This window comes from Eublepharis macularius, chromosome 1, assembly GCF_028583425.1.
Source record: "Eublepharis macularius isolate TG4126 chromosome 1, MPM_Emac_v1.0, whole genome shotgun sequence".
In the NCBI taxonomy this organism is placed as follows: Eukaryota; Metazoa; Chordata; class Lepidosauria; order Squamata; family Eublepharidae; genus Eublepharis; species Eublepharis macularius.
Window position 1 is genome coordinate 64,611,624 of NC_072790.1, and position 27,016 is coordinate 64,638,639.

Consider the following 27,016-nt stretch of genomic DNA (forward strand, 5'->3'; position numbering starts at 1 on the left):
CTTACACTCCCCTATTATAATATGTAGCCCAGGATTTAATTCATGCAGACACATGAGATAAGGAAGGAGGGAGAAAAATAGGGTCAAATCTCTATTCCCCCTGTAATGCCTGCGCTTCCTTTGCTTTTATTGACTTAGCTGAAAAGTCCAAAAGCAAAGCATAGGCCTCCCTCTGGCTACTGACATTTTTAAAAGATACATAGATTAACTCACCTCTAACTGTTCAAGTTGAACTTTTAAGGCTTCCAGGTCATTACTGACAGGCTGCAGATCATCCAGGAAGAATTTCGTATCTTGAACGACTGCTGAGTGTTTTTTAAGCTTCTCTGTGTACTGAGAACACAGCTGAAAATTGTTGCATATCTGAAAGCATTACGAGCAACAACCCATTTTCAGTACATCACCTTCAACTAAGCACCAGGGAAAAATCAAATAGGTTTATTTGTTACTAAAAGGCTGGTATTTTAAAATATGCCTGGAAGCCTGCTTTAAACTATTCTCTGTGATTCTCCAATGCCAACTACGGGTCATTTGTCTCTGTTGTGTTAGGTGGTTCAGTGGGTAACATATGTGCCAATTTTGATTATGTGTAACCACCAAATATACAAACGACTCTAAAATGATGTCTTTGCCTTTGCCTCCAAAAGAAGAAATTCTAACAGCTGCTACTCACCATGCTTATTGCATCAGGTCCTGCTACTGGCTCCTTCATTTCCAAAACATCACCAGAAAAGCGTACGGACAGATGGTCAGCCTGATGAGCTCCTTTCAAAGCAAAGGCCTTATTGTATGCTGAAGTATTCTCTGAAACAGCCTCTGCTTCTAATCCATATGAACTTCCATCTCTATTTGGGATGGGAAAGGTACCATCGTGCTGTGAAACCATCTGTGTAGGAGTTGCAGCTTGCTCTGTTTCAGTCTGGGAGTTCTCATCTGTTGTTCCATATATTTCGTCAATACTTTGACTGCCATAGTCCTGCTTCAGTATATCAAGGAGGAGATCAGGACTTCTATTATCAAGCCAAAGACATGGGGCAGTATTATTCTTGCTTTCATCAACTGCTTTTGAGGCAGGGCTAATATTGTCATATGTATTTTTGACATAGGATTGACTAGAATTCTCCACCTTGCAATGTGTAGAATTAGCCATTTTAAGTAAATTTTGCATTAAAGTTCTTGTGCCAGTATAATTTAAAGGTTCGTCTTCCTGCATGTAGTACGCATGGCCATCTTTCATTTTGCTTCTTAGCATACTTGTTAAGCCTTTGGATAATGGAGGCAACACTTCAGAAGAATGCACTAAATGTTCTTCCCCTGGAGTAAAATTAGGGAATACTGAATCTTTTTGCAGTTGCTGCACTTTTTCTCTGACACTGTTTTCAAAGAAAGCAGACTCCTGGTCTAGAATGTTGTCTTCCTTAATCACTTGCTCCCCACTGTGACTCACCGTTATTTCATGCACTGTCCGCTCAGTGGCATGCCGGTTATCACATGTAGCAGCTACTGTCATGGGATAAAAATCTATTACGTGTTTATGGTCCTTATACTCTATTTCAGCACTATTGCCTATTTCTTCAACATGTCCTGTACTTTTAATGGCACATTTGTGGCCTTCTGTTTTATCATAAGCTTCAGAAGGAACAGTAACCTTGCTGTCTTTGCTATCTCTAGATTTTTCCAGTTCTGCTATTACTGATACAGAAGTTGGCAGTGCTTTAGAATCTGATTCTATTGCATGTTGTTTGTCCTTGCTATCCTTTAGCTCATTTCTATTCTGCATACCTTCCAGGTCTCTTTCAATTTCTTTAAAGTAACAGACACCTTCCTCTCTCAGGGCTAAGGTATGTTTGGCTTGTACATCTTTTGCACATTGTTTTAAATAAGTAGAAAGGTCAAAATCCTCTGTATAGTCCACTGATACACACTCCAATGGCTTTACTGGAGATACGACTGATGTAGCTTCCTTTGAATTTTGGTCACAACTGTTCTTATCACATGAGAGAATAATTTCAGAACAATTTTTACTGACTGATGAACAAGTCTTTTCTAGGCTTTCTCTTGATCCACTTGATTCTGGGGTATTATCTTCCTTCAGAACATCTATTCCATCTTGTTTCCAGGCACTACTTTCTAGTTGACTTTGTTGTGAATTGGTGACTGCTTGTTTGAATTTTTCGACATCTACTTCCTGACTTGGACCATGAATTAAAGATGACATTGCTAAGTCATCCTCATACATTTGAGTTTTGCTGGTCTCTATGAATAAGTGTCTTTCAGAGGGTAGATGTGTCTCAGCATGAATATCCTCTAATGCCACACCACAGCCTGAGCCAAAGTAAGAGATTTCACTGCTTTGTCTTGAAATACTTTCATTGCTATCTTGGAACAGAAGTTCACTTTCTGTAATAGACTCAGAAGCCTCTTTGGCTTCTTCCTGCCTCTTGTTACTTTTCCATGGAAGCTTTTGAATACTTTCTTCAGCAGCATCAGCTAAGTTTCGATGGTCAGCAACTTTGTAGTTTTCAAAATATAGCAAATCACATTTTGACTCCGAGTGCAAACAATTTTCACTATGTAAACTTTTGCTTTCTGTCATTTCTGAAACTGCAGACACCTGGAGCCTAGTGCTTTCCTCACGGCACTGTGAATAATGCATTTCCATCACTTCTTCATCCTCATAATCAGTGTAATCAGAAATATCATAATCATAATCTAAGTCCATATAATCACAATCTTTAAAGTCATCCTCCCTGTCATCATTATCACCACCATCATTATGCTCACTTATGCTTTCATGTTCACTTTCATCCTCTCCACTTTCTTCATACCCAGTTTCTTTCAATTTAGCCTTACTTGTCTTTAACAGAGGAGTAAGATCAGATTCTTTTCTTTCTTCGTTTTCTTTTTCCTGATCTTTCTTTTCCACATCTCCAGTACTTTGTTCCACCTCTTCTAGGACAGTGTCTAGAACCCTCGCACTGAGTGCTGCTATGTTCATAATTTCAAAAGTATCCATGTCACTTAATTCACTAAAGCACAGAATACTTTCTTCTGTGTTATTCAGGCTGATCTGAGAAGATTCTCCTCCTTCTTGTATATTTATTGGCTTCTCTGCTGTTGTCATGATAGCTGCTGAATTATTATCATGCTCCAAAATACCATTACCATTAAACACAAAGGAGTCATTCTCATCAATTCTGGCCAAACTGTAATTTCCATTGTCACTTTCCACCTGTGCAGCATCACAGGCCCCCTCAATGCTGTCTGCAAACTGAGCTATGCCACAAGGGTCTTTTCTGTCTTTGTAGTCATTATCAATTTTTGACTGAGGAGTGCTACACTTGTTTTCATACAGTGGCCCAGAAGGATTACTGATAATATCTTCGAAAAACAACCTGTCAGATGAAAACATTGCATCACTGTCACCCACAGAGTGTGCTTTATGTGTCACTGACAGGTCACAATTAATACTAATATTAGGCTGACTATCAGCATGGATCTTAATTAATGATCCATCAGGGAGACCAGAGCTGACATCTTCTGGAGGCCTGGAGTTTATATCAGTGTAGTCTTCCAGAGGTAGCTCTGAGTAAGTAATGGTATAGTCTCCCTGAAGTGTTCCATGTTGTCTATGTTCATTATGATTTTCCAGCAGAGGATTGTCGTATAATGATATGCTACAAAAGTTTGCCTGATCTATGAGTTGTTGTTGTCTGTCAGTTACATCAATATAGTTTTCCAAAGATGTTCTACTTTCAATTTGTTGCTCCGGCAATAATTCATTAATGTAACTGGTTTTATCTTCAATTAGGTCATAATCACTGATAAAAGTATGATCTTCTAGCACTGGCATACTGTGGCTATCAGTACAGTTTTTCAGCGATGATACATGCTTGTCATGTGTCGATCCTAATGTTGCTACATCCTGAGTTTTAGTATGGTCTTCCAATGGATAAAAACTAGATTTATTAGCAGGTTCTTCCAGTGGTGGATGGCCATAGATACCTGTAAGCTCTTCTTGCTGTGGTTTCATGTCTTTCACCAGATGCATATCATGATTTTGAGTGTGATTTTCTAATGATAACTTGTCATTTGAACCAGTGAAGCCTTGTGAAGGAGGCCTGTGGTTCCCATCATTATAGTCATGTAGCAACAAAGTACTGTTCATTTCTGATTGCAATGTGTCACTTTCACTGCTAGCCACAAATCCTTCTTTAGTAAGTTTATTTGAAAGTTTATTGCCAGATTCAATGCCAGTGCATGAACTATTCTGAAGGTCATTTTCTTCCTTGGACATAATTTCTCCTTTAGACTGCAAAATGTTAGGAACACATTTCTGTACAGTGTTGATCAGGAGATGCGAAACATCAGTGCTCTTTTGAACTTTCTCTTCTTTATTAATAACTGAAGAATAATTTATATCTAAAAAATTATCCAAAATGCCTAAAGTGTTGCTTCCATTATCTTTGATCATTCTCTCCTCTACAGTGTAAAGATTATCTTCATTTATTTTTGACGGAAGACTCCCTAGTGAATACTTGGGAGGATACTCTTCAGCTTCACTGATGCCAACATCTGGTTGCTCGGTTACAGTTTCACACAGTTCCATTGACATTCGTTCAGAATCTTCTGGAAAATTCCGACATACACTTTCTTTTTCAGAATTCTGATTTGTAATGACCATCCTTCCAGCTCCACATTCTTGATTACAAAATAAAGCATTCACAGCACATTTTGATTGCTCTGAACCACTAGCCACAACAGGAAAATAATTTATCCCAGAGGTTCTGTCATTTTGGTGATCTTTGCAAAACTCCTTCTCATTGCAGTCACTAGATATATTCTGCACACCTCTCTGCTGCTCTACAGCACTGCTGGTAATATGGCTAAGCATCACATTTTCAGTTTGCTGCTGCTCAAGACTGGGTGCTTTACGGCTTACGTATATTTCACAAAATTGCCCTTCAGTCACACCTGCACTATATTCAGAATCACTGCAACCCATTAACAAACTGACAGTTTCACTTAAGTCACCACAGTACAGCAGAAGTCTTTGTCCCGTGTTTGCATCCATGTAACTATTTATCATTAAGTAAGATATGAATAACTTTTGAATTTGTTCTGAACTATGAGATGCGAGTGTGCTGGTGTCAGAAGCATCTACATCCTTTTTTTCATAGCGGTGGACAAATGGGTAAAGTTCACAAGATGAAAGTGATCTTGCAGCCCTTTCAAAAGGATATGCTATATCATCCACATTGGGCATCTTATCAGGTAGGCTAACGCTATGTAAAACAGATGCAGTGTTACTATCTATTTCTCCACGGTGTGTAGCATTATCCAGGCTGATCACTTCACATGTCTCTGGGATATAAAGTGCTGCTATTTTTTGACGGCCGTTTAGAATTTTGCAAGCCAGCTCATTTGTGACCATGCCCTGATGTAAAGATGTAGATACAGGAAATATTTCACCACTGTGTGGCCAGATGAGGCCAATGAAGGCTTGTTGTGCCTGCAATACTAGCAGAGCACTACTAGACGATATCAAGTTGCACTGTACAGCTTCATCTATAGTCAAACGCCTTGATGAGCTTGGGCACAGGATTCCACCTGTCTGGACCTGATGGGTCAGAATAGCACAAGCAGCATCCTGATCAATAACCCCTTCTCTCATGGCCTCTTCAACATTCATTCTGTGTCCTGCTTCAGGGTGAATTATACCCCCAGAAAGTAGCTGAGTCCCTAAAAGTCTCAACATGGTCTCTCTCTCTATGAGTCCTTCATGCGCTGCTCTCTGAATGCTTATCTTCCTTCCACATTTTAGTGCTATTTTGCCTTTTTCTTGAGGGGTCACAGGTAAGAGCCTCAAGCCTGTATTTTTATGTATTACAGTTCTTTCAAGCAATTCCTCAAGGGAGATCTTTTCTGCGGTGTTGGGATCAATAAGGTCTCTGCACATGTCACGTCTTTCTAGAAGGCAGGTATATAATCTTGCAGAAATCAGGTTCCTCTGGAAAGCTTTCTGTAAAGCCAACTGTTCTCCTGTGGCTGGTATCATTAGAGGCCCTCTGGAAAGCTGAATCTCAAGAATTTTAATAGCCATAGATTCTGAAATTAGACCCTTTTCAAAAGCAGCAATAACTGGAAGTGCTGTAACTTGAGATTCTGAAATGATCTTCTTAGCATTCTGCAAACCTTGTAGTAGTAACACAGTTTGTTCATCAACAAGTTTACAGGCTCTTGCTTCTTCAAGGTCAAAACTCTTTCCCGTATCTGGTGAAATTAGACCTGATAAAATGAGCTGACTCTCAAGTAATCGAATTCCAGTGTCATATTCAATAAGGCCTTTACAAAGTGACTGGAAGACTGAAAAAATCTCTCCAGTTGTTTCATCAATGATGCCAGCTATGACTTTGTCCACCTAAAAATGAGTATAAAATATGATATTTTTCAGCATTTCAGATGCAGTAAAAACTTAAATGTTAGAATTTTAATATTTATCTGAGTACTGTGCTTACTTACCAAGGATGGAGCAAGACTGTGAATGTTAGAAGTTCAATGCAGAAGTGATTCACAGCACACGGTGTGATAAAAGATTGAAACATGACATGCACCGGTGAACCAAAACCTATGCTCTGCATACATCAATAGGGTTAGTGAAAGACAATAGAGTAGATGATCTTATAGTGAGAAAAAAAGGACATGTACCTAGAAGATAAACTGTCATGCTATACAGGTGCTTTGTGAGAAGTTAGAATACTCAGAAAACAGTATGTGATACAAAAAACACGCATGCTATTCATGTTTACAGCATACAGCACTTTTACATAGATGCTCAACATAAAAAATCAACTATTATACCCACTTGAATGCATTTTGAAATTGGCCTGTAATAATTATCATTTGGGAACAAGATCTGAAAATCAGTATGCTAAATAGTTCCTCTTGCTGACATTTTGCAACTTAATTGACATTTCAGAGTCAGTAAAAAAATTAAAAATATATCGACTCTCAACTGATTAAAGGAACTATCTCACGGTTACTGAGTGAGTGTACAGGATCTAAATTATGTACCCATATGAAAATTACTTCTAAAATACTGCACACTTCATGAGATACCTCTAGGAGAGCATTTGGCAAAGAATAGTTAATGAAACTTTCATTTAGTGTCATGTTTCTGAAGCATAAAGACTGGATAAAATTGAGAGGATGGATTTTAATGAGAAGGGTTAAGTGTTGTGTGATTTTTTTGGTCTTAGTTCATGCAAGGCACACAGTATAAAAGCCTGTTCATATATTCAGTCTGTACCTTCCTTTTTACGTTCACTGAACTAGAATTCTTACTGCATGAATACATTGAAAACTGTCATTCATTTAGTACAGGGTCAGCTACTGTTAAATGCACAATTCAATTAACTTTTGTTTTTCATTATTAATACACAGTTACACAACCATGCAATAAAACAGACTAAGAAGAGCATATACCACCTCCAGCAATATAACAGACTGTAGGCTACCTTTTCCTCCATGTTTTCATCATCTAGATTTTGCTCCTCCTCCAGCTGCATCAAATCTTCCTTAGATAACAGTTTATAACCTTCTTGCAGTGACCGCACGTGGTTTTCCATTTCGTTTTTCTCTTCATCTGTCAGTCTAAGGGGGAAAAAACAAAACGAAAATAAAATAGATGTGGATCCAAGTGCTAGCGGCCTCATTCATTCTTCACTGCAGAAAAATACAGAATTTTCACGATGGTATAAACTGATTTCTACCTTTGCAAAGCTCCAAACAATATTTTATAAAGTGAATAATCAAGAAAAATTCAAAAATCATTTTAAATTATTATATGCTAGCATGTATTAGCCAAGAAGAATAAAATACACTTCACTAAGGTTTGGCCTACACATGATAAGGATTTCCCAGGCTAATTCAGTAGCAGCTTTGAACACTGGAAAAGAGTTACTGGAGAACAGGGTACTCTTTCCTCTACTCCCATGCCTCTCCAGTGACTTATAATGCCCTTAGAAAGGTACAATTAGTTAGGAGAGGAAAATGACAAATACTTTTCTTCACACAACCCATCCAATCACTGGATATGGGATTTTGGGAGCTAACTGCAGCTTCAGATGAGTGATTTAGGAAAACGTTAAACATTCCCTCTCAAGTGCTCCATCCCAAACCTTTAAAACTGCCACCTGAGATTACTAATTAGCTTGGACTGGGGGGGCTCTCCAGAAGCCTAATCATTGACCATTCACCTTAGGCCAAGTTTGACCCTAACTGCTAACATGTGATGCAGTCATGGGGTGCATAGGGTTGGATCCTATGACTTCCTTACACCAAATTTTCCTCCAATGGAAAAAATACATCCTTCAACAAAGGACTTTTCTCCATCATCATAAGACTTTGTCAGTCACAAAATGTCATTCTCCATTGGAGGAAGTCTTTCTCCCTTGCAAGAAGACTCAGTTGAAGAGAGTCACAGGATCCAACCCACAGTGAGCATGTGATAAGCAAAGGCTCACACTCTTTTCCCCTTTCACTTTGTTACATTACCTAACAAAAAAACAGGTCACTTTTGAAAACCCTCTTCCTTCATAAACATCAAAAACAGTGTGAGAATGGCTCGGGGGTGGTGTGTGTGTATGCATAAAGATAAAACATGTGTAGACTTTGTAAACAGTAACACATATTCACAAGTTATTTATCACTTTCATCGGACTGATCCAGTAGCCTCTTGACGATACAGGAACAGCAATACATAGAATGGTTACACCATTTGTTTAAGTGGAGGAGTCAGCTCTGCATGATTGTTCTTGGACAGAGAAGCAAATGGAGACGTTCTGTCTGTGTGGGGCACTCCTATGAACATCTAGATGGGTACAGTTAAGTTTGCAAACCAATGGAGAAAACGTCTTCCATTCACGTTCACTACCCACTACCCATATTTTACATACTGAAGACGGAGACTTCGAGACAATAATGTGTCAGAGGTCATCCCAGTTGACACACAACAGAGCCAGAATTTGAAGCCTGGAGAACAATCAACTCAAGGTAAAACACCTTTCAGTCCCACAGGTTCCCACAAAAAGTTACACATATGCTCAAGAATATGTTTAAATCTCTCCCACTATAATTAATGTTTAGCATTGGGTGGATCATATCCTATGATTGTAATCTACTCTTGTACCATTAATTTGGTTGCTGAATTATTTTACCAAACTGGTTCATTGGTGTACCAGGGCATGGAGTTACAATATGGTTAAAGTAGACATCGTGATCCAGTGTAATTCTTTTAAAAGCTGTCATTTATGACAATGGGAGGAGTTCCTCCCCCACCCCAGTGATTCAGGACACGTCAAAGATTCAGAAGTACAGATATAGGAACTGTGGCCTGCATACCAATTCCACTTAGCAAGGGATGGGGCCAGACTGCCTGCAGTGGTACCCCTCATCACGTATTTTTGAATGTGTCATCCCTGATTTTAAAATGCAGTAACTCTTATGAACGTACTTATCACTATGTTTTGCTAAAAATGACTGTGTTGTTTGCAAAGCCTCTGATATCTGATCTTTCTTGGCTGACAGTTCATCAGAAGAAATCTGAAAAACAAGAAAATACATTCTGATTTCCATAATTCCAATCTAGGGATGTGAGGGAGGCGATAAGTAGGAAAGTTACTTGACCCAAAAGGATTTTAAAAAAAGGTTTCAACAACAGAAAATGAGAGACATTACATATTTTTTTAACAATATCAAGATGATTTTTGAATATATTGCAAATTGTTAATTTAGCAGTCTTGTTCCTTGTTAAGGAGTTTTAAGAACCTGTTCACTTATAAAACTAGCATCAATAATGTTACATACAAAAGATGTATGTAATAATATTGATTTGACAGCTAAAATTAATTTTCATGTAAATACAAGCACTTGCTAACAAAAACAACAACACGCATGCGCGCTCACATGCGCGCACAGCTGCAGAAGTCTTTAACCCTTTTCACAAGTTGCAGGGAATGTCCATTCTGTCCATTCACAGAGTAGCCTTGATTTTTCTTTATACATGCATTGCGTAATTCTCATTTTACATTCAACACATGTAAAGCGCAACATGCGATTTCAACCCTATAAATATCCAGGTACCTTTCTTCATTTTCATTTGTAAAGTGAACACAAGTTGGCTCTTTCTTACACATAAGTGTACACACATATATGCAGGGTGTATGCACATTCACTGTAATATGTGAACAGGGCTTGAATAACTCAAAACTTTATATTTCCATTATTTTTTATCATCAGTTGGTCCAATAAAATGTAACAATTTGTGGTCTTGTTTTCTGGGAGAGCAGAAATCTAACTCAGGCTTTATTCAGAAATCACAATCAGTTTGTTTGTGACAAACACAACTGATTTATTCTCAGGTTCATACATTCCTTCCATTCCACCTCATTTCCCTTGTACATTGAGTTATGAATAAACATTTTCTGGTCCAATTCTAATTTTTTCTGCTATCCAACTGGGGATACGTCAATAAACTGGGGTTTCATTCCCAGGGACTAGGTTTCTAAACCACAGTTCTGGTTTACTATCCAGGTTACTGGAAAAGAAGAAATCTTAATTTATTCAGATACCCATATACAGGCACCATAACAAACTGTAGTTAGATTTAACAATATCTTCAATCACAGCTCCATATATAGGAAGAGGAAAAGGAGAGTATGAGTCCAATTATAAATCAGTTATATTTATCACAAACTTTAGCTTGTTTGTGGCACCTGAACAGATCTCAAGATTCTGATCTCTTAGTTTTGTCTTATTCCAAATCAGGAGTTCTCAAAGCTACATTGCTACCAATTTCTCTAAACCAATATCGTAACAAACAACTGTTCATAGCCTCCCATTTTTAATTAGGGTTAAGATATGAACTAATTATGGTCAATCTTACTCTGCAAGGAATGAAGCAAATTAAAAATCAGGACTCTAGCATACATATGCCTTTAGGTTTCTGTACTTATGCTCTCTCTCTCTCTCTCTCTCTCTCTCTATATATATATATATATATTTAAATATATATATATATATTTAAAGACAGGGAAAGTCACTGGGAAAGGAGTGCCTTATTTAATGTAGGCACTATCTTATCAGCATGCCTAACAAGCTGGGGGGGAGGCAGAAGACTCTTGAAAATTGTTCACAGCCCTGGTCAACCAGGCGGTTCACATGCTGCATTCTGTGGACTGCAACCATTTTGCCAGATATACCATGGGGGATAGCAGGCTGATGGTAAGGCTCCAATTTGGTCCACACTGAGTCGGGGGCGGGGGGTAAAGGCAGGCTAGGCATTTTGCAGCCATCTGCCAGTAAAGCAGTCACAGTAAAATGTTCAAGCTGCAATATTAGTTACGTTTACTTCAGATTTTCCAGCATATACCCAGAAAATACTACTCACCCACCTCAAAAAAACCCAAAAAACCTAGGGTGGTGTGAACCCTAGAGATTACAACAGGCCACAAGAAAATTACTTTTCTACTGCAGCCAATGGCAGCTCTAAAATATCACCAATTCTCAGAAAACAGAGTTTTCTGAAGAAACAGTCCCAGTGAAAGCCACCAAAATTATCTTCAAGGAACTGTTAGCTTTTGCTAGACACGGGATCAAAAATTCACCAGCAAACACTGAGGGTGGAATTTTCATATTATTTTCTTCATCAACAGTCCCCATGGTTTATCACAAGGTAGATTTATGTGTGTATAGAAATGCTTTCCTAGCCCTTGAGAAGCCCTCAGTTATGGAGGCTATGCTAGACTGTGGGGATTATAGATAGTCAAGATATTCCCTATACATGGACTACTTATTTACTGGCACTGGTAGCCCATTTTAGTCTAAAAGTTCAAGGGGACATTGTGGTTTTCTCTGTGAAGGATGTCTAAAGAATAATGCATACATCTTGTGTTGTCAAAAAGAAGTTGTTCCCCCAATAGAAGAGAAGATTTAATACTTAGGGAAACATTGAGTCCAACCCATTGACATAAACTCCACTAAGCTGCAATTTTCCTACCCCTGCTCACTAAACCTGCACCTTTTTTTATTCCTCCCAGAGATTTTTTTCTGGAAAAAGAGGTGGCGGAACTCAGTGGGTTGCCCTTGAAGAAAATGGTCACATGGCCGGTGGCCCCGCCCCCTGATCTCCAGACAGAGGGGAGTTTAGATTGCCCTCTGTGCCAGCGGCACACAAGGCAATCTAAAACCCTCTGTCTGGAGATCAGGGGGCGGGTCCACTGGCCATATGACCATTTTCAAGAGGTTCCGGAACTCCATTCCACCGCGTTCCAGCTGAAAAAAAGCTGATTCCTCAAATGTTGCACGGTTCATGTGAATAGACCATTTGTCTGAGCAGCTCTCATGCAAATCAGAGCCAATGCTAACAATATACAATCTGTCTCCAGATGTGAATTCAAAGGTACAAAATTTTCACAATAAGGAAGAATCCAAGAAGTAACTTTTTATTTATATGAAAAGCTGTGGATGTTGTGTAAAGTATAAAGTAATGTATAAAGTATAAAAATATGAATATGTTTTGTTAATTGCATATTATGTTCTTTATAAAACCAAACAATTGTATATGTATACAATATATGTATACAATTATATATACACAAATTTCAGCAACAATAATTAAGAGTACCTCATGTAGTGTTATTTATATTTGAACCTCGAAAGAAATTCTATGTATTCAAATCTACATAGTCATATTATCAGAGCCTCTAAAAAGTGTAAATAAGGATAAGGAAGAAGGGATACGTTCAATGCTACAGAGTTTGGGGCCACTAACATAGTATCATCCAGGGCTCTTTTTCAGCAGGAACGCGGGGGAACAGAGTTCCGGAACCTCTTGAAAATGGTCACATGGCTGGTGGCCCCACCCCCTGATCTCCAGACAGAGGGGAGTTGAGATTGCCCTCCACACCGCCAAGCAGCGCGGAGGGAAATCTCAATTCCCCTCTGTCTGGAGATCAGGGGGCGGGGACACCAGCCATGTGACCATTTTCTCCGAGGGCAACCCACTGAGTTCCACCACCTCTTTTCCCAGAAAAAAAGCCCTGGTATCATCTACATTCTTCCAAATACATTATTCCAACTATTTTATAAATCTTAAAAGTAAACTCTGTTCACTACAGGGGCAGCAGGGGGAGGGTTGTATTGTTAGCTTACATTTCAACATACTTATGCTACTCTGAAAGTCAGACACCTGCTTAAAAAAACAGAATGGTGAGATACTCTGGATTCTTGGCACAGAACCCCAAAAGCTGCACAGAAAGCCTCAGGCCCAGCTCTCAGCAGGTAGTTTACTGGGGATTTGCAAGTCCAAAAAAATTTAAAGAAATATTATAGATAAATGTTTGCTAAGGCAAATCAGAGAAACCCATTTTTCTCAACTCTTATTATATTTTTACAGTGTCATCTTAAGTAGAGTTATACCCTTCTAAGCCCATTGAAGTTAATGAACTTGGAAGGTTATACATTTGTTAAGGATTGCGCTGCTAAGTGCTCTTATCTTCTTACACGTTGTTCAGGACAAAGAGAGCAGATTCCTATCCCATCTACTGCCAGTGCCTGCCCTGCATTCAAGACCCTTAGGCTTCCACGCACAGATAGAAAAATGGAATGTAATCCAAATAAAGTAATCGCAAATTGTGGTCAATTTCCCACCACAATCCAATAATCTATGGCATAATTTTACACGCTATTCAAATGTTCTGTCGATGCTCAACATTGTCAGAGGTGGGGCAAGCATGATGAGCAGAACAGGAAAATGTAACCTTGCTCTTCCATCATACTTAGAGAGAAGTCTATCCAAACCAAGCATATATGTTGTTACAATTTCTAATTGGATGTTGCTTTGCATGCAGCCTTTCAGAAAAGCAGCTAATGAATGTAAACCAAATAACATTCTGTTTATTTTGAAACCATTGACACAGTTTTCCTGGATTCGATACAAGTCATCAGTATCATGGGGCTTGAACTTTCAAAGCTTGCTGCTATGGGTGACAAAGTCACATCTGGCTCTTTAGCAGACACAAAGAACTAGGAGTAAATAACACAGGTTCATGGAATTGGTGCTATCTTCTCTCACAGTGTTTTAATACCTGTTTTTTAAGAAAATCTGCTTTTTCAGGTCTTTCTCCTCCACTTTGGCTGAGGCTCCTGGTGATGTTTGAGACCCATTTCAGTAAGTCCCCAGCTTTCTCAACATGTTCTTTCTTTTCCTCTTCCACTGACCTCTGATAAATGTTCATTGTAAAAATATACATATATTTAAATGGTTGTGGCATGAAGTTATAGCTATATATGAAACATTATCACATTGACAAGCATACTATGGCAAACAATGCCAGAGAGGCTCTATTTTATTGTATCTTATTTATGATTATGTAATTTTTATTATACAGATTTTTTTAAAAAAACATAGCAACTAAAAAGCATTAACCAAAATGATACACTCAAATGATGATAAAAATAGCCATTATAGTACATATTAACACAGTTATATACATAGCTGACTGCACTCACATGACAGAAACCTCCCAGATAAGTAAATCCAAACAAGTGTTTGTTTGCAGAAAATGTATCATCAACCTTTGCTTTAGAAATACGGCCAATCCTGGTTAGCATGTTGCCTGATGCTAATATCCCCCATAAAATACTCAAAGATTTGAAGCCAATATAGCATTTTTACACGTTTTCCACTTAACTCCCCCCCTCCGTGAGATCTTTTGACAATTTTACAGCAAACTATGGTCACATTTAGTTTTTTATCTAAAAAACTGTAATAAAAAATGAGACAAAAATGGAAAAACAGGAAATGTCAGTCATGTTAAAAGGGGGATTCCTCATATCTGAAATCTCTATAGTAAATGAGAACGTTAAATTAATATAGCTTAAAAATCTTTGGGCCAAATCACACATTAACCTTTGCACTTACAAATAAATATCCTTTTAAATATATTTAACCAGGTTATTAGTGTATATATTTTTGCAGGTTCATTTGCGCCCATACACAAATGTAAGCAGTGTTACATCTCACTGATTTTAAAAGGTGCATTGTGCATTGCTGGGTTCCCTTCTTAATTTTAGTAAAAGTATGTATTCTATTTGTAGAGCATATTATATCATATATGTTGGTATGCATGCAATGGGAGACATGTTGCCTTACTTTGAAGAAGCTTTAAGATCAGTTGGAATGTCAAAAAAGTACGTATAACTGCACATATCCCAATGATCCCTTTTTAAAAAACAGCTGATATTGTTTATATAAACCAGAAGCAAAGTTTAAGTGTGTTAAGATCCTAATCTTATAAATGGATCATACAGCAGTGACAGGCAAAGATCAGCACTAAATCTGATATATACAGAAAAACTATTCACAAACAAGACCATAGCGCTTTGCTTTGTTTAGAAATCAGCCTCATCTCCATCTCCTCCACAAGGACCCTAATATATATCCCAATTAAATCACAGAGAGCCATTTCCATGACCTGTGTAGATTCTGAATGGGGGTATGAATTACTACTGTTTAATGTAATTGCTTTAATTGTTAAAATATTACTTTGAAGCAAAATAGAGACTAGAAATTCCTGAATTAATTGGATCAGCTACTTCTAGTAATCGTAACCCAGTGTGGCAATCAAACACGGCGCTTTCTAAGGCTTCTTTGTATGTCAGCTTCTTTTTTGTCTTGGGGCAAGTAATGATTTTTAAGTAGAATTTGTCATCTTTCATCTTTGTAGCAGTGATAGCATCAATAATACCATTCTTAATAGCCTCTTCCATCGACAATTTAGAGTGAGATTTTGGATCTATCAACCCACCCGTCAAATGTTGATACTCGAGGCACCGAGTACCCATTTCCTTGTCTAGGACATTGCTGTTCATTGCTTCCGTGGCTGACATAGTACTCTTGGTTACGGGATGAATAATTCCAGTAAAGGCTAGTTCACACTGCTGAATGTGTTTGGCACAGGCTTCATCAATCAGCTCCCTCTGCAGGGCCTCGGCTACACTATATTTCTTCCCAGCACAAGGGTCAATGATACCTCCTGTACTAGCTTGAGCTTCAAGACACCTCAGTGCTGTGATTCTATCCAGCAAGTTTTTCCGAGCAGCTTTCAGAAGAGGCATTCTTGCATTTGTCTCGGACAACCAGACACCAGCAATGGGGCTATTCACATCTTTACATGGCTTGGAATTGCTCAGCAAAACATCACCAAGCTCATTAGCTGTGAGTTGCCCTTCCTTATATTTACTGACCAGCATCCTGTCAATTTTGCCCTGAGCTAATGCTTCATCAATATTGAACTGCATTCCAGTTTTCAAATCTGTCAGAAGAAGATAAGAGTTCCCTTGGGAATCAAAGCATGTGGATTCCTTCCACTGATACTCCTGCCTTGACAACTCAAAGTATGTACTTTTGTCTATAAGGGCCTTCTGATAAGCATCATATGAGGTCATTTCACTTCCAGTTTTAATGTCTACTACAGATATTTTATGTACTTTTTCGGCAGATGGTGTGGTTATTTTTCTTTCCCCAACAGGAAGTAGGAAGCATTTGCTATCTATATCAAGCAAACACAGCTTCAGTAAATCCTTATAATACATGGCTTGCTTATTATTAGGATTCTGAAAACATTTTTTATTACTAGAAGGTTCATGTAGAAATTTCAGCACAGTGTTATTTAGTAAGCCCAGCTGTACCGCAGCCTCAGGCGGAATACGGACACTCCTCCCAGGATCGATAACGCCTCCACTTGCAATCTGGGCTTCAAGAATATTTTTACCTTTTTGCCTTTCCAGGAGTCTGGTTTCAATTGCTTGATAGACAGAAACTTTTTTCCCAGAAAACTGATATCCTAGAACTGCTTTTTCTGCCTCAAGCAATCTGTTTTTGTATTCATGATCAACAAGTCCCTTGATGACTGAGTCATCTACAGAGTATTTTTGCCCTGTTGCAGGGTCAATGATAAAGCCAGTGACAGCCTGAGCTTCTAGCAATGCTAGTGCTGATGCTTTTTCAATTATCCTTCTCTGAGCTGCATTAGCAAATGAGATGTTGTCTTTATTGCTTTCAATGTACAACCCAGCTATTGCTGTAGGCTTTGTTAAAAATTTGTCAAGATTTCTTTGAACTTCAGAAACGGTCTTCTTCCCTGAATGCAGCTGTTCAGCTGTGCCCATATCTAGTAGTTTGGCTTCAATCAACTGTCTGGCAGTTACATCATGTCGGAGGCCTTGAAATTTGATATTATCATATTCAGAAGGAATCATATCAACCTCCTTGGCTTTCTTTTCCTCTAAGAGGGAACTCAGCTTTGACAGATCTTCATTCCTAAACCCTTCTGAATATCCCTCAAGCAGTCTTCGTTCTTTACCAAATGTCTTGCCATTTTCTTGATCTAAGCTTGTAACTTCAGCGTGAACACCATACTGCTGGCTGTTCATTCTCTGTAAATATGAATTTTTGACACAATGAAAGACTTTATATATTTAAAAATAGCGTTACATTATTAAGCCCATCACCAAAAAAAATACAGAATATGAACAGCAAACACTAGAAATCAGCGAATTTATTACCATTGACAATATGAATGTATTTGAGCAGTAAAGTTGGACAAAAATACAAACTGCTAGAAAAGGAATAATTTGGGAAGCCCTTCCCCCAATACCCAAATCTCCTCAAGGACTCTGTATGCTCTCCAGTGCTTAAGCAAGCTGATGTCCTCTTCTTCACCCCCCACCTTCTGTTTAAAATCTCAATGGACTCTAAACTGCTGTCAACATAAAGGGCTTCCTGGATGTGGGTTGGACAGGGGGCCTCTTTTGTTTTGGGTTAATATACCAAGTCATTTTTTCCTGCATTCCTGGGAAGCTGTTCAACCATGAAGAAACCATAACATTGTCTGGTACAGAGGAAAACCACTTAACTATTAGGCATAGTTGTGGGAACACAGCAAAGGAAAAAAGAAGTATTTCCTTTGAATGATTCAAATTAAAGACTACATTTAGCAGATAAAAACGCAGGTATGAGTAACCTGATTCATGTACTTCTTCCTTCAGCTGAGGAAAACATTCAATCACAGTGGAAACCTATGCACATACACTCAAAAATAAATCCCACTGAGTTCAATATGACTAACTCCTTGGTAAATGGGCTTAGAACTGCAACCTTAAAGCAACAGTGTACAATGCAACAATTGACATAATTTTGGAGCATTTGTGGGCTACAATCAACATTGTCCTTCACTATCACAGCAAAGCCACAAACCTTCCTTGTGATGGCCACCTAATGTATATCTAATGCCTCCTCTTTGGGTCTTGATGGAAATACAGGTTTGTAATTCCCATCTTGGGGGAAAGTTGTTGGGGTCAAAGTAGAGAGTAGTGAACAACACTACAGGGACAAGTCAGGTTCATTCCATTAAATAACAGTATTTTAGGGAGTGTAGGATCTATAATTCACCCAAACTGGCAAGCTATTTCTGGATTTGTATATATACATGCATGCAGCATATAATTACAATCCATGCATACCTGCTGTAAAATATTTTTAAACAATTTTGATGCTTTTCAACAGATATGATAATGTAGTTATAGTATAAAAGAAAAGCATTAAATAAATTTAAGAAAAGAATGCTAAAAACAGCTCTCTTGAATGTCATCAAAATGTATAGGGTACCTCCAATGAATGCAGGTGCTTCCCTAATCCCATTTTGTAATTCTCTTCATATCTAGAACTGAGGAGGTTGTTGTCTCTTAGTTTATCTATTTCTGATATTCTTGTGGGTGCATTGTTCTTATCAAAGGTTATCTGAAACTGCGTACTTGTTTCTGACACATATTCAGCGTAGGATTTTTGGCTTGTTCCATTTTCCTGTGAGTGGGTTATCCCAGAAAGCTGGAATTGCTTCTCTCTTGGCAATGAATCAGTAGCAACCGTTTGCAACTTCTTTGTAACCAGCTGTTCAGGTTTACAACCTGCAGTGCTTATTTCAATTTGTCTCCTTCTTAATAAAGGAGAGGTGCTTGCACATAGGTTGGGTTTGTCAAACTCTCTTGCGGAGGCATCTCCCAGGTAACTAAACCCACTGCCCTTCCACCCAAAGTCCAACTTGATGTTGTTATTTTTGTGGATCTCATTCTGAAACAAACACATTTGATGGCAGTGCTCTCTTTTCTGCAGGTCCATTTGGTGCTTTAAGTTCTCCACTGTACGTCTCTGAACTTGCAATTCTTCTTCTAGCTTGCGATACTTCTGCCAATAATCCATTTCAGCATTCTTTCCTTGCTGCAGCTGCTCACGACTTTTCTGAAGCCTGTCTTGTAGATCTTCAATTTGAATCTTGTACATGCGGATATTCTCCTGAGCCATGTGCTTTTCTTGCTGTAGAGAGATGCATTCCAGCCTTATGCCCGATATGTCATTTTCAGTGACGCTGTGGGATTCCAAGAGTTTCTCAAATTTCTTCCTAAACTCTTCTGCAGAGTGCTTAAATTTAATGGACTCTTCCTGAAGCTGAGCCACCTTTTTGCGTGCCATCTGTTCATCTAAGGTCTTCTGGTGAAAATCATCCTGCAGCTTCTTCAACTTGTTTTGGAGATCCTGGACATGGGCTTGCTGCTGCTGGATTTTCTGATCACTCATCTTCATTTCCATAGTGATGGTACTCATCTGGGAACTTAGGTTTCTGACTTCCATCTCAGCATTGAGATTACAAGCATTCTCTCTGTCATACTTCTGCTTAAACTCATTGGCAAAATCTTTCGCTTTGATTAAGTCACCTTCCAGTCTCTTGATTTTATCCAAATGTTCTTGCTCAGTTATAATCTGCTTGTGCAGTTGTTCATTTGTGACACGTAGCTGTTCTTTAAAACTATCAACCAGGGCTTTTAATTCATCATTCTTTCTGTCAATAATTTGCCTCTCAAGAATGATCTTCTCAGATTCAGATCGCACTTCAGTCATCATGATTTTGCTCTCACTATTCCGTCTGCTAAGGTCCTCAACTTTTTGTTTCATTGTCTCTACCAAGTGATTGCTTTTTACCAAATCATCAGTCAATTGCTGAATCTTGATCTCATTTTCTTTTTCTTCCCTTGTCTTTTGCAGCAATTGTTCCTTTATTTTTCTAAATTGCTCCTGCAGGTTGCTTGCTTCTCCTCTGAATGAAACAGTTCTCTGTTCAGCTACAATTTTTTCCTTCTGGAGAGTGGTGATTTGTGAATTCAGCTGCTGAATAATAATTTCAGTTTGTGTGTGTTTTCTCGTCAGTTCCTCCAGCTCCCTCTTTAGTTGTGCCTTTTCCTTTTGAAGCATCCTCAATTCTTCTTCATAGTTAAGTTTTATTTTCTTAAGATCCATCGCTTCCTGCATCACCTCCTCAGCCTTGCCTGCTGTTTTGTGCAGCTGCCTCTCAAGCTCTTTCAGTTGCTCCAAGTATCCTTGCTCGACCTGTTCTTTCTGATCCAACTCTAGTTTGAGACGCCTAAGAGAATTATTGGCATCATCGAGTTTCTCTTTCAGTAAACGAGCTTTTTCTTCAGAGGACAATTTCTGAAGCTCAAGCTCATTCAGTTCATACTTTAAATCTTTAATAACTTTTTCAGACTTTTTGTTGGTAAATGTTAGCTCATCTACCAAGTGCTGGAATTCTTCTAAACTCTTTATTTCTTGCTTTCTCTGAAAATCTGTAACATCTGAACCCACTGGTAACAGAGTTTCTCTCCCTAAGGAGCATTCTATTACAGTAATCTGCCTTCTTACATCAGTAGTTTCTTTTTCCTTTAGTTTGTTCTTCACTAGACTGCCTTGAAACTCAAGATCTTGTTCCATTTCCCTTATTAGGTTCATAAGCTTTTCTTCTTCAGCTGTTTTCTTCTTCAGCTCTTCTATTAATGCCTTCTTCTGCTGCTCCAAATCATGAAGATTTGTGTCTTTCCTTCTTAGATGTTCTTCAAGTGTCTTTCTAACCAGGGCACTCTCCTCTAACTGAATTCTGAAAGTCCTGAGATTCTCTTCCACTATACTTCTCTGAGCCTCTGCTTTCAAAGTGAGTTGCTTCACACGATCCAACTCCTGCTCTGAAGCTTCTTTCTCTTTAAGAATATCCTCCAGCTCCAAGTGATATCGCTTTGCCTCTTGTTCAGCCTTGGCCTTCTGGAGACATACCTCTTCCATAGCCTTCTGCTGTTTCTTTAATTCTTTTTCAGCATATTCTTTCACTTTTGGTAGCTCTTCTTCCACTTGGAATTTCTGTCTCCTGAGCTCCTCCAGCATCTTCTCAAGTTCATGTATCCTTTCCATAAGTTTCTGGTTCTCACTCACTACTGCCTTCTGCTGTGCCTCTAGATCAGAATATTCACCACGTACCAATGCCTCTTTATTTTTTAGGATCTGCAAAAAAAATAAAATAAGGAACACTGTAAACTATTCTTTTAAAACGTAATCTTGGAAAACTGTTGTAATTTTTCAAACACAGAACTGCAAATACTTACAAGATCCATCTACAGATTTTCAGGAACACAGAGTGAGTTATTGTCACCACCACCATCACCTTCAGCAAGCAGCCATTAAAGGGTAAAGAGGAAACTGTATGAAGGAATTCACCAACTGACGTCCTCAAGAAGAATCCTTTCACACAGTCAGGGCAAGAGCTATTTTTGATGCACCCGTAGAAAAACAAACTATGCAAGAAAAGGCACTCCAGCATTTAATGGTTAGTCTAAGGAGCAAAAGGAGAATGCTTTAGAGCCTTATGAAAGCAATAGTGACCCAGAAAACACAGTAGACTAAGAACAGGCCAAATTATTTAAGCTCTTGGTATAAATTCATGTTTAGACTCTTTCCAGAAAAAAGCCAAAGATATGTCTCTTCTACAAATTCAATGTGACATATAATGCATATTCCTCCCTTCCCTTGTCTTCTGCAGCAAACCACATCCTCTAAAAAGTTGCTTCTGAGGACCCCTTAGGAACAGCATAAGATGCAGAACAAGGTCTGCAGCCCAACTGCGAAGTCTGTGGAAATATGAGGTCCTCCTGACTCACACCTGCATAAACAGAGTGCCTTCCTACTTGGCTCAAGCTCTTCTTCGGATTCAGCTACTGATGTATGTATTAGCATCTGCTGGGGTGCATAACGTCAGTGACAGTGGAACAGAAAGTAGGCAAAAGTAGCTTTATTACCTAATTCATTGTAGATTGAGTTAAATGCTTTCCAGCAACTGCTGTAGAATGAAAACCGGTTTTCTAGATGTCCCATTAATGCTCATGACTGCCGGCAGTAATTTCCAAGGTGCAGCATATTACTTGTTTAAAAACTCTAGTGGTAAGAACAAAATTCTAGTTTCGTTGTTTTAAAAAAACCCTGGTCTTGCAGTAATCCTCATCAGCAGTATAAGTAATCAGCGGAGACATTTCTATGTTAAAACGCCACTGGAATTTATAAATTAATTAATTAGTGATTAGGCAAATCAATAGTTTATCTATTTGTTCAAATTTTTAAAATCATTTGAATCAGTTAAAAATTAAGATTCTATCCGTCAAAGAGTACAATTGATGATTAGGAACGATTTTGAAATTGTACTGATTTCTGTAATAGGATTCAGTTGGTTTTGAAAGATTTTGAATATAATACATGTACCTCATTCTGATCTCTTCCTCTTCTCTCTTCCTTATGGCCAGTGCTTTGTAAGTGCTTCTCTGCTTCCAAAACAAACGGTTCAATTCTTGTACGTGCATATTTTGTTTTCCTGACATCTTCATTCAGTCTATGTTTATCTTCTTTCAGTATCTTGGAATTATCATTTGTATTTTTACCATGCACTGACTCAGGTAGGAAAAATTCCCCCTTCTTTTGCCACAGATCCATTTCACCCTCTACATTTTCTGTGTGAATGCCAGCAAATGGCATGGCCAAATCACAGATACTGCTCTGTCTCAAACTCTTGCCATAGCTTTTATTATCTCCCAGTGTTTTCTTTTTTTGATCATGGGCTATGAACATGCCCAATTCATCCTCTTTCAAAATTATACTGCTTTGTAAATTGGCCACTACTATATCACTACTTTTTGAATGCAACAATGATTGTGAATTAATATTTTGCAATACACCAGAATTTAATTCATGTAGTTTAGAACCACTAGGAACAACCTGACTTTCTATAAGGAGGCCCATAACTGTGCCTCCATGACCTCTGACATTTTTTTGCTTTGGAGAAAGTCTTTGCGGTTTTTTTATTGTTTGATAACTACTATGGTCTAGAGATACATTATGCAATATATTAATTTCCCCCTCTTCATCAGAAAGTCTGTGCATAAGTACATGTTTTAATTGTTGCTCCTTTGTTTCTTTGATTTGCCTATTGGTTTTCAGTAGCCCAGAGCATTTGTCTTCATTTACAAAGGCTAATAATCCACTTGTTCCAACAGGCTCTTCCAATTTTATGGATGCTCTGTTAGAATATTGTTCTTGGTCATGATCTTTATTCAGGCTTCCAATATGCGACCGTTCATTTTGGTTGGTCCCCATGGGACAATCTCCAGCTCTCTGTCTGAGATTTCTTCTCATCACTGCTCTTCCATCTCCTCCTATTTTTTCATTGAATAAACCATATCTTCTCATATTCTTTTTCCTTTCATCAACAGCAGGCATTGTCTGCGACCATGTTTTTGTTTGTTTTCTTATTTCTCTCTCTTCTTTTCCATTCAGATGTTTGTTAGCATTTACATGTACAATACTGTCATGTTTAGTATTATACATCACAGGAACTATCAAGATTTCTTTGCTTGTATATGAAAATCTCCCTTTATCATTCTGTTCCATGCTCTCTGAATAGTTTGCCTGATTGTTAGTGGTTTCTTTGAGCTGACACCTTGAGTCAAATATTGCTTCTCCTCTTTTGTCTTGTGACTTGCCTTTCACGGTTGCATGGCTCCTCGAAAACTCAGACACTTCAGTTACTTTACCAAATCTCTGCAATTTATCAACCAAACATTGAGCTTTTCCACTCAGATTAAAAGTATCATCATCCTTACTTGAAAAAAATACCAAATCAGAGAGCCACATTCCAGAAAAGCCTGCATGCATTCCCCACTTGCATTCAATTTTGTTAAATCTCAGGGCCAAACTACAAGTGACGAATGACACTTGAACGGCAAGTGTATTCCTCTCTGTTCACTTGCCCTCCACTTGCTCTCCACTCGATCCACTTGCTGTTCAAGTGTCATTCATTACTTGTAGCTTGGCCTTCAGAAACTGTCCTTAGAGAATCCCCAAACCATTTCTTTAGATTTTCAATTTTTCAAAGCTATTTTGAGATTTAGAACAAGATTATGTTAAAGGGATCAGGTGCTGTTTGTGATACTCCCTCCAACAGACAAAAAAGTTTCACACGCAATTCCCAAATTGATATTTTTTTTAAATTGCTGTGTTTAAAAAGCAGTTTAGGGGTTGTCTGAAAAGGAATGTGTCAGAAAAGTGAATACCACACTGGTCATTGTGATACAGCATCTTGAGTGGTAGGAGACAGAGATCAGACAAATAAGCCCACTAGCAGAAATAGCATAATACATTTTAATCCCCAAAGTGACAAACTGAAATTGTCAAGTCAGGAGAGAGTCTGACAGTTAACAGGACCCCAAGTTAGTAAATCACCATTTTGCTACAAAGAATAAATGCAACAGAAAGGAATATTGGGGGAAGGGAGGAATCAGAAATATTTTAAAGAAATAAAAGCTAAAGAATAAAAATATGAAACAATTTAAGTTATGAAATTCCTTATTCAGATTTTAGATATTCACATTTAAGCATTTACACCTTGTTGCGGTGAAAGGAATGTGGATTTTCAGAATCATATAAAGTTCTTTTCCAGTTTTTCAGTGTGATTTTTTTATAAGACTCAATATCCTGAAGCAAAATTTTTGCAAAATACAGCTGTTGTAATTAATTTTTTATCAATTATATTTTAATTCAGCTCTTCCTCCAGGAAGCCCACATTTCAAAACAATACTTTCAGGTGTAAAGGAGTGGGATAAGAGGATTGTAGGTCATTATTACCTGCACAGTTGTCAGATATATGACCGCCAATTCACTATTATCGTTTTATATTTAAAGTCCATAAGGAATTTCAGTCATCCATATATCCACTTATCATTTTAGCTATGTAAGTTTCTTTGTTTTACTGCTCCCACGTCACCATCTGTTGACTTACCTCTTCCTCTTCCAGTCTTTTCAGAGAGTCACCAGCAAACTTTATGTACTGAGTCATTAAGGTTACTAAAGCTGTATAGCGTGTTCGTAAATCCATGAACTGCAACAAAGAGAAAATGTGCTAAAATGGAAAGCCATAAATGACTTTTGAAACAGTAATATTATTACAGGTGTGGGGGAGGGAGTGGAGGGGGGGGAGTGGAGCATATAGAGTTCAGATGTCAGAAATGCATCATGTCTTCATGAGTCACAATGTACAAACTATGTTAAAAGGATATTGTCCCTGGGGACAAAGATACTTAGAACAGTCAGTGTGATAAATGGGGTGTTAAGTGGACTTATACTTGCTTTGAGGGTAGCAGGTGTGGAGATGCTCTTAGGAATGAAAGAGGAGGGACAGATTCATCACAGAATTAACTTCCTCTCACCCTAAATCACTTCTTTATAAATTACTCCAGTAAATCCCAGCAAAGATTTCTGCATGAAGCAGGGACATAATTCAACATTCTGTGTTAGAAGAAAGGGCTTCAAGGTCTCTACGAGGCTATAGGGTTACAGTTACTCTTACAAACACATCCTTCTCCTTGCCCTAAATCATTATATTTTGCTTTTTATCCACAGACACTGTTTAGAATCATTGATTATATTCAGCCTTGTTCAGTCAGTCTCAATCACAGTGATGAATGAATATGCAACTTTCTCAGGAAAGAAATGCCTCTGTCTGGACTTTATTCAACCTGGTTATGATCACAGCTATAAATGTGATATAAATTCTGGTCACCTGGATCTACATTTTAACTTAAGCTGTATGCACATACCATGGTCCCCAAAGCATATCTGGAAGATCGTTTAACTCTTCAGAGCTCTCTCCCTGCAAACTGCACATATTCATTCAGGAATGTGGATGGGGTAGTTCCCCACAAAGTGAAAACCGCAGAAAACTGGTTAAACCTACCCTTATGAACCCATAAAGCTGCCTTATACTGAGTCAGACAGCTGATCTATCACAGTCAGTCCTGTCTAGTCTGATTGCCAGTGGCATTAGATTCCCAAACAGAGGTCTTTTACACTACCTACTCCTTGAACCTGATACCTTCTGCATGCAGACACTCTTATCACTGAGCCATGGCCCCTTCCCAGGTTGAAATTCTCACTGGCTCTTAGGAAAAGGGCTTTCCTAACAACTCTTTTAGCTGGAGATGCTAGCATTTGGACACGGGACCTGCCCCATGCAAAACAGGTGTTCTGTCACTGAGTTGTGACCACTTTCTATCCATTCCACAACAGATGCACACCAGTTAACACTTAATGTGAAATGTATGTGCTGCAAGTAGGAGACTGGAATAAATTAATCCTATGTTGCATGACAAAATTGATACATTTGTAAATACTAGCTTTATTTCTTATCTACTTAGTGCAACAAAATCTAATGTACTAAAATTTCCCAAGGGGACTGCATAAGTTAAGTAGAGAAAGAAAGAGAGGGAGGAGGTGGTCCATTAAAAGTATCGCTTTTTAAGCTGCATTCCCCCACTACCTCTTGGATAATAAAATCAGAGGAGCTCTGCATTCTTCGGCGTTTCACTGGCGATTTTTGCTGGGAGTCAACCATGGCCCTATAAGTCATTGTTTGCAACTCATAGTCCTGTAGTAAATACATGAAAATTAAGAGAATTATTAAGTTAGTTGTACCATACTAACTATGATGCATTTCAGTACAAAAGTCTTCAATACAACAAAGCCAAAAGGCAGCAG

At 38.3% G+C, this 27,016-nt stretch overlaps 1 protein-coding gene across 2 annotated transcripts in view; it reads right to left on the bottom strand.

Annotated features, from left to right (window-relative positions):
* Nucleotides 1–27,016, bottom strand: part of DST (dystonin) — a 462,451-nt gene that overhangs the window by 168,166 nt on the left and 267,269 nt on the right. Inside the window, exons 34-38 of one of the 2 annotated variants that reach the window (XM_055002047.1) lie at nucleotides 26,799–26,906; nucleotides 25,263–25,361; nucleotides 14,148–14,282; nucleotides 9,515–9,603; nucleotides 7,518–7,653 (exon numbers count right to left, since the gene is read on the bottom strand). In XM_055002047.1, the coding sequence (XP_054858022.1) occupies nucleotides 7,518–7,653; nucleotides 9,515–9,603; nucleotides 14,148–14,282; nucleotides 25,263–25,361; nucleotides 26,799–26,906 (567 nt within the window). Of the gene's footprint in view, nucleotides 1–7,517; nucleotides 7,654–9,514; nucleotides 9,604–13,936; nucleotides 17,500–18,730; nucleotides 21,446–25,262; nucleotides 25,362–26,798; nucleotides 26,907–27,016 lie in introns of those variants that run through there. The other variant, XM_055002038.1, reaches the window with a different exon arrangement.